This window comes from Zootermopsis nevadensis, unplaced genomic scaffold (assembly GCF_977971745.1).
Source record: "Zootermopsis nevadensis isolate Lab colony 2312 unplaced genomic scaffold, Znev_1.0 Znev_ptg000024l, whole genome shotgun sequence".
NCBI classification, from domain to species: Eukaryota; Metazoa; Arthropoda; class Insecta; order Blattodea; family Termopsidae; genus Zootermopsis; species Zootermopsis nevadensis.
This window is the reverse complement of record NW_028259156.1, coordinates 8,570,390-8,579,874: the sequence shown is the minus strand read 5'-3', so window position 1 is coordinate 8,579,874 and position 9,485 is coordinate 8,570,390. Positions and strand designations below refer to the sequence as shown.

Here is a 9,485-nt window from a genome sequence, read left to right as displayed (position 1 = left end):
TCTATGCATTTCTTTCCTCGCGACGTCTTTGATCACACATCTGACTGTCAATAAACTGACTGACTCTGTCAGAGGAATTTGTCGTACGGACACTCAGATAAAAATCTCTCCAACATTAAAAGAACAGTCGAGCAGACGTTTCTGACGGAAATTTGTAGATGCCTGTCATCATGACATAAAGATGTATGGGGGAATGGAGGTAAACCTTTACGCAGTAGATGAAGGTGATTTGTTAGCTTTACCGTCCAGACGCTTTATTTATGGATAAAGAGACGCTACTAGACGTGAGGCTAAAAGGGCATGTGAGCCGGACTGTAACTGATAATGACGAGAAAGGACCTTGCATCAAACCCCGGCCGTTCAGGAGAAACGTTAAATGTCTTTGAAATATCTGGCGTATTGTAACATAACTAATAAATAAAACAATAACCCAGTGTTGATTACCAATTTACAAGACTACTCAGTTAACTGGGCAAAACATACGGCTTAACATTTTATATATGACTAAAAGATACGTGCTTATATGCAAATCTAAAAGTTTAAATAAAATAAATATTCTCTTCTTATAGGTGCAAATTTGACAATATTCAAATACTGTTGTGACAAAATGAATAATAATGAATTGTGTTTTATTGAAATTATGAGCGTATAATAAGAGAAAGTAGTATACATTATCAAGATAGCAAATAGCCTAATAAAGTTATATATTTAAGTAGTTAAGTAGGCCTCTGTTTAAATAAAATATGCCATGTGTTTCAAAAAAACAGTAGAACAAATATCTGTTTTTCTGACAGTGATCTACGTTTCTAATAAAATAGCAGATAAATTTAAGTGCCAGAGAACAAGGTGTTAGTTTACTCTGTCGGAAGAATATTGAAGTAAACAGTGGATATAAAATATTTCTGCTCCTTTTATATTCAGAACCGGGCGATCTATAGATTTCAAATAACTGCGTAATGATGCAGAATGTTAGTGGAAACAGGTTCGGAATAAAATATGTGAGATATACCCACACTGGGCACTCAACTGAAATTGATGTCAAGTGACTAATGCCGTGCTAAAACATTACCTTCCGTGCAGATGATTTTAGTATTTTCATTTTATGTTCTGGAATATAATTCTTCCTGGTAAATATCTGTGGCTTCATATTGAGAAGAAAGAGAAACTCACTGTATAGGTTTGTTTCAGTAGAAGTGCATCAGCATCATTTAGACGCACATAAAAATAACGTGTTTAACCCTTTAAAGCCCAGCAAGAACTATACGTACCACCTCATTTAACTATTAATAACTCTAAGATAGTATAATTGCGTCATATTGTGAATCAAATATTAAATTAATTATTCGGTTTTGTCCGTCTAATCACAATTATATTTAAAATTTAAAATTTACAAATAAGATAATTAAATTATCATTTTATGTTCCACATCGAATAATCGATTTTAAATTTTAAATATAATTGTGATTAGACGGACAAAACCGAATAATTAATTTAATATTAATAACTCTGCCTTATTTATTTATTGGCTTCTTATAATTCTCATTGGAAGCATATATTATTTCCTTAAACATAATTAACACGTTGATCTTTGTAATGGAGAAGTGTTTTCTTTGAGGTACGAGTGAATTGTTAAATAACATTTAGACAAGCTTCATTTCGAAATTGTTTCTATTATTGTATCACATGAGGAAAACGAGAAACTGGGACATAAAATAAGTAATTTTATAGTTGGAAAGGTAATTTATTTCCTGCTTGTGGAACACTGATAACCTTACCTAGATAATTTTCCACACTCTTTATAACTGTTCCACAATCAGGATAGGTTAACAGTTACACCGTTGGCTCAGAATAACACAAGATTCCAAATCTCTTCGCTCAAAGAATCAAAACGAAGACGAATAAACAAGACGTGTGGTCGATATCTAGGTTGGTTACAACACTGTACATTACATACAGAATTCGTGGACGTTGTAAACCAATAGAAACGTCGATTTTGTATTACTGACTGTACAAAATGAATACTACAGTTGAATTACACTCATGTAGGAATCGGGTAGAGCTATGTTTATTTTAGTATATAGCATCGTATTATGTGTATATAAACAACTAAACTGACAACTTACTGTTTCTTTTAATTTGGTTATCATCATCACAATTATGAACAACTAACTGTGTTTTTATATATATTTTCGCTTCCAAACATCTTGAGGAAGATCTGAGCTTACGTAAAATACATATTGGCAATTTTCTCTTCATTTCTACAGTATATAAAAGATAACACAAGTTTCAATGATGATATAATAAAATATCTTTTCAGATATATTTCACTTCTTGTTAAAATTCAATCTGTTTTCCTTCTTTTACCTTATCATGATTTCGCCATAATATTTTCACATAACAACATTCAATCATTTGTGACTTTTACATTTGCATATGGGGCCAAAAATTAAAATCTGGAATATGAGGTTAATAAAACACGATTTTCAGAATTCTAATAATTTAAATAAAATACGTTGTTCACTATTCCAAATGTAACAACTGCATGGGCATACTGTAAAAATGAACAACTTTTAACATATTGCGTTAAATAACATGAGATTCATACTTCCTTTATAGATATTAACGCTTCAGAAACAAATTCAATGAATTACGAAAGACCACTTTCAAAATTAACTATGCTTCCATATCTTACGTTTTCCTGCTGAAGTTCAAGTTAGATACCGACAGTCTTACTTTCAACTATGCTGTCTGCAATTTTGCATTATTAGATACATTTTTAATGTTATACTAATAAAATATTCGTTATATATTATAAAATTTCCACTTTGTTATTGTCTTTTTGCATTTTATGCCCTCTGTAATATCACATCACAAATTAACTTTGTTTCGCAGTTCGGAGAGTAAAATGTTATTTTAAACCAGATAAATAGTTTCTTCCTCAGAAAAGACGGAAACACTTACTTTGCTGATTCCAGTACAGATCTAAGGTTATCTTATGGAATGAGTACTTGTTCCAAATGTATTTTCGTGATCACATAACGATGACTGCTTCCACGTCATAGTTTTCATTGTCTTTGTTGGTTTCCTGTCTCCAGTCAATGTTTGTTCGTCGCGTCATTAATGGTAGATTTTCGAAAGAATGATCAATGACGAATATTATGTTGTACTTGTTAGTAGAGATTAAAATACATCAAAATATATGCAACTTTACTTAAATAATTTAAAATATCACGCACTTTAATCAGAAATAATACTTATTTGTTTGATCCGACTGATAAAATATATGAATTGTATCGATTTGTTACAAAACAACTAACAGTGCAATATAACAATAAGATGCTTCTTTTAAAACTTTTCTGCACGTTATCAGTCATATAAGCGGTTCTATTCAACACCACGATACTTCGGAATTTGGTCCAACAGAAACCACTGTGCCACAGAATCGCCAAAAACCTTTAAACTAATTAATTCCTGATTATACCATCGGATGGATTAAGAATATTTTAAATGTCTCTAAATCGTAAAGTAGACCAAATGTTCGTAGGTGATATCTTTAGAACACAAAAGTCTAAATATATAAATATAAATTAATAGCAATTTATAAGAATAACTGCACTTATTTGCATTTTTTAAAATATAATTAACGTACCACAGGAAACCGTTCTTTTAACATTAGAAAGAAAAGGGACTATTTTCTTTAAAACTGTTAAAATATTTCTGAAGTTTGTCACTGTATTACTTGCGTAGAAACTGCACTTGAAACTCTAAATACAACGGCTTAATACACCCGTTAGTGTAATATATTTTTAGCTTTAAATACCTTATAAATGAAGTCGTTAAAATATGGAAATTATTCCTAAAAATAACACTCAGAAAATTAAGTATGATCCAAACAACATACACGCCTAACTATAATGGTCCTCTGTGCACCGTTGCACGTATTTATTCATAGACTACAAACAGTTCTTTAAGTAGGTAGTGATTTTATATGACAATGTCTACCACTCACGAAAGAGAATTGTTTACCAAGCTACTTTTAAAATTTGGCATAATGTAAAGATTAGTACTCACCCTGCTTCACAGTAAGTGTGGGCTCTCCTCTGAAAACGATATTTTGCTTCCTACTTATCCAAACAGACCTCAGGAACGAAACAAAATGGCACGTTCGCTGTCGGCATGCTATTAGCACCCTGGGGGTATCTGCTCACTTACGATCGATTACTGGCGGAAGGAAAATGCAAAGACAATGAAAACAATTCCATATTCACCCCAAAATCATTATTTGTCTCTCTAAGAAACTTCTATAGCTCCTTTTTAACATTTTTGCGGGCAATTTTGAAAATTAAGATCCGTAAACACAAATACTGGAACTGTCTATGTTGTTTAATATTGCCTATAAGAAGTCAGATGATAGCTTAAGTTGTCATAAACGCTTTCCCGTCTGTCGGTAAAACTGCAGAATCGGTAAAAATGTAAACAATTACGGCTTAACTTTGTTTTCGTACTAGTTTCATGAGAACACCACATTCTTCTCATGAAACTAGTAAACAAATAAAGTTCGCTGTATACTCTAGAGCTGTTGTAGGGAAACTTTTCATTACCGTGAATCTCATTGGCTAGTTATGTCTTTGTCAAGGGCGGCGTAATGAAATTAATAATGCCACGGACAGTAAGCAGAAATGCGTCTCTTTAACTGCGAGTATTAAAGAAAAAGAATTTTTCTCACTGTCTACATTATTACACAAAAGAATCTTCATATTGTTTTTCTAAATTTCATATGGTTTAAACAACGTAAGAATGTACCTTTTATCAATAACGCAACTGTAAATTTATAGGCTTACATCTACAAAACTTGTAATCCTAGGTCTATATGTTTTATTAAAATACTTTTTTGACTGTTTACGTTTATGATTATATATTACATATACATATAATATTTTTTCTTAACAAAAAACATTTCTGCGTTTGTCACGATGGCTATTAAAAAATCATTTGATGGAACGCAACAAAAATGATGCAAGGGTCACTTGCGACCCGCGGAAGGCAGGTTGCCAACCTTAGATCCAGTAGATTACAGGGCTGTAAAACTTGTCTTCCGTCCGTAGCGCATTGCTCTTAAAATTTCCATTCAATGTCAGCACCATTTACAGTTGCGCAGATCTAAATATCAAGTCCACTGATTACAGACATTATGTAGTAACTGGAGTCTTAAACATGACTTCTACGTTGAGTAGCATTAAACACAGAACAAATTAATTAACAAAAATACACAGGTAATGGACATAAAAGTCTACAACAAACACGATATCATGATGGGCACTTAATACGTCGTGGATTATGACCTATGCAGCACTCGTGAAGCGACCAAGACTATACTACGCCATTATCATCGTGGAAGTAACACGGGGACTATGCCACACTTTCAACCGAAGTCTGCATGACGTCTTACGTTCAGTGAAAGTTATCTACCGATTCTGCAATTGACACGTATCAAAACGTGCTCTAACATCTCAAGCCACAAAACCATCAGTTGTCAAAATCCTTAAACTAAAATACGGTAGATAATATCAGTACAGTTAACATACAAATCAAGTTATTTATGTCTCCCTTACTTTCTTACCATTAAATTAATAACGTCCAAACGATTTCTCTTAGTGTTATGTTGCACGTGGATTTTCATATAGGCCTATCTGTGTATACTTTGCGAAATCGAGAAAATAGTCAAAATGTTTTTTTCACGTTTTAAGCTCTGCTTCCCCCTTTAGCAGTGTTTAATGTTACTATCATGCCCACAATACACGTAATAAACACTGAAGATGTCACTCTTTATAACCAGATGTAATTGTTTGTCACAACACAGCGATTCAGAAGACTGGACCACGGCGCAAATCTCTGTTATTCGTCGAGGAAAAGAACCACTGATTCTTCACTAGATCACACTTCTTTTGTCACTCCGCACAAGTAAACACGAAGGGAACCAAGTATCAAGTCAAAAGCATCAATCAGCACCGTAAACTGCAGTGATAGACAATGGTTTACACATAACCCATCATTTGGTTCCTATAGACGTGATCTCTCAGCGTTTCGTAATTAAAATTCAAAGAAACACAGAAATATGGTCACAACACTTAGTACGGGCAAGATACGCTCTCTTCACAATGACTAATAAAGTACGATATAAAAAATAAAATATCTACTTATTTTAATTGCTATTACTCTATTCATAACGGTTAAATAATTACTCGCTGTTTTCAAACGTAATATATAAATTAATATTTCACTGCTAATCGCTGTGACATTTAAATTTCGAACATTTGCACAAATTCAAAAGGTATTCTTCAATTATTACGTAACATTGATATACATTTAATGCATTGGTTTATTTTCAAACAGATAATTAACCTTATTAATGAAAATTAGAGGCTCAGGTTATTTAGAAAGATGTACAGCATCCATTGCATTTATCCTTCGTTTGCTTTACGAGTCGATGTGCGTCTATTAACACAGTTCCAACCATTAACCATCTAAACCACTGTAGTAGCTTTCTTCAAAAAAAAGGCTTTAATATTAAATAACTTTATATTATACCCACAGGGTGTATTTAGTGCTACGGGTTTAGTACGATTCTCAGAATAAGAATCAGCCATTATATTCCAACATTAGGGCATTAACCAACTAATGTGACGTATATGCTTTCTCTTTTTAAACTAAGCACTGGGTTTTTAAATAGTACAGTAAAACCTCTCTAACTTGGACACTTGAGGTTCCACGATAATGTGTCCAACTTACAGAGGTGTCCAGGATAGAGGGAAAGGGGAAATTATCCTTTCAAATTGTGGTGTAATGACAATGTGGTAATTGTAGAGTATTATGGAGCCCTTCCCAAAAAAAGGAAATTACTGATAACAAAAATCAAAAGGGTAAATTAGACTTTTACAAATTTTGTTTTCACTAAATTAAACTTGCACCAATACTTTACGTTTACCGACAATGTAATATATTTACTTACATAATCTAACTACTGTAGGCGTGCTCGAATTAAGAATTAATGACAATAATAATAATCTTTTGAAACCCACTCTCATGGTTGCACATTACACCCCGGCCTAAATTAAATTTTAAATGTTCAGAATGTAATTTTTTTAATTGTACTTACGGCATTAACTCAACATATGATGTCACTTAATTTTTGTATAAAAGTCCGTCACAAAATACTGCTTTTTTGCTTTTATCTTGGAATTTGCCATCCTCTTTCTAATTTTCACCGCAATCCGAATAAGGTTTCAACCATTCCTGGTTGATTATGAGCGAACGCATACCGTTCCAATTTCTGTTAACACTGTTTAACTCAGTTGCAAGTACAGTACTGACAAAGTTAAAACTCCAGTGAAGGGTTCAACAAAAGAATAACTATTCACTTTCACTGCATTCCAATGTCTCACACCCTCAACCATAAGCTAATCCTCAGGTAGAAGGCATTCATCAGTCAGAAATTCTAAACAACAAAATACTAACTGTAAACGTTTCCCATAAAAGCATTGAAGCTAAGTGCATGAACCTGTCCAACTTACAACAAAAGGGGTGACCAAGTTCCAGGATAAAGGGGTGTCCAAGATATAGGGTATTGTGGATATGTAAAATTATAGGATATTCGCCGGTTCCAATCAAAAGTGTCCAGGATATAGGGGTGTCCAACTAGAGGGGTTTTACTGTATTTATATAAGCTTCAGCTTCGTAGCCTTAATCAAAACTTTTTATTATAAATAATACAGTATTAACATGCAATGCCCATTACTTCGTTAGCGTAATTATTATTAGTCCACAGCAAGCCAGAATAACATTTTCTTACGATGACTTAAAAGATAAAGAATACAACAGACGATATTAAAATTATTCAACATTTGTCATAAATAAGTTTCAAGTTAGTATTTATTATAATCACGTAACCAACAGGAAAGAGAGCCCATGTAACAAAGAAGTATGCAGAAGATGTGAAAGATGAATCCAAGAATGAATTTGTGTGATATTAGTTACGTTTACATGTACCATTACCAAAACTCTATCTTCCGTCAGACTCTTTCATATATAAGAACGCAAACGTATGGCAATATTTAATTTCAGGGCCCTGAAACGTACATCAAAATGTGGTGTGAGTTTTTGTAACACGAAAGAAATTTGTAGGGCTTGACGTATAAATTAATGGCGAAAAAACGAATTTAGATATCAATAACACGTCACAGCTTCAGGAATATGTAATGGACACATCTCTTCAAGAAAACACCAACATATTACCTATTTACCTCTTTGTTTTTGTGCAGATGTCAAACGAAAGGAAAATGCGATTTTGGAACATAAAAATAAAAATTACGTAAGATTTATGAATGTAAACTGGGTGTTTAAAAGACTACTGGAGAGACAACAAGAATGTCTAAATGAACGTCTTCCTTACATATATAGTATAATTATAATTCAGTATTTGAGGAATTTAAAAAAAACAGGTTTCTATGCACCAGTATCTATGCAAGGTAGTTTACGGTGCCCAAAATGAAACATAAACGCTCCTCCTTACACTTATTCACCATGGTAACGAACAACGTGGAAGTACACTTTCTATTCAATCTTGACGTTACTTTGACGACAATCCCATCAATTTATGCAGTAGTGTGTATCTTCTGAATGGGCTAACCTTGATCGACTTCCGGTAAATCATTTAGCAACAGATGGGTGCAGAGAAAATTTGGAAGTCCTGCTACCTGGTGAGGAACAAGAGTAGCGCCAGAGCAGGCAGGAGCCACCATATTCCTTTCCATTGCGTTGCTGACCCTGTAAGAAAAACAACCATATTATATATTTTAACTAAGAATCGAGAGATATTAAAGTCAGAAAATGTCCGTTTGTTAGGATCCGTAGTACAACATCCTTATATACGAATATGATATTAGGGAAGTCCTCAAATTTGTAAAATACTGAAGATTTCCGTCTTCTGGGTTGTTGCGATGTGTAGTCTGGTCGATATTAACCAACGTTTCAGAAGTCATACTGCCTCCGTCATCAGGGCGATGACGGAGGCAGTATGACCTCAGAAACGTTGGTTAACATCGACCACACTACACAGCGCAACAACCCAGAATACAGAAATCTTCATACTCATCGCCCTGATGATGGAGGCAGTATGACCTCTTAAACGTTGGTTAACATCGACCAGACTACACAGCGCAACAACCCAGAAGACAGAAATCTTCATACTCATCCCCCTGATGATGGAGGCAGTATGACCTCTGAAACGTTGGTTAACATCGACCAGACTACACAGCGCAACAACCCAGAAGACAGAAATCTTCATACTCATCGCCCTGATGATGGAGGCAGTATGACCTCTGAAACGTTGGCTAACATCGACCAGACTACACAGCGCAACAACCCAGAAGACGAAAATCTTCATACTCACCGCTGTGAGAACCTCAAGTCTTACATTGTAAAATACT

At 33.9% G+C, this 9,485-nt stretch overlaps 1 protein-coding gene across 5 annotated transcripts in view; it reads right to left on the bottom strand.

Annotated features, from left to right (window-relative positions):
- Nucleotides 1–2,049: 2,049 nt before the first annotated feature.
- LOC110827975 (uncharacterized) overlaps nt 2,050–9,485 on the bottom strand; it is a 289,498-nt gene continuing 282,062 nt past the window's right edge. For all 5 annotated transcript variants that reach the window (XM_087354845.1, XM_087354847.1, XM_087354846.1 and 2 more), the window contains one exon: nt 2,050–8,823. In XM_087354845.1, the coding sequence (XP_087210971.1) occupies nt 8,750–8,823 (74 nt within the window). In that variant the 3' untranslated portion in view covers nt 2,050–8,749. The remainder of the gene's footprint in view (nt 8,824–9,485) is intronic.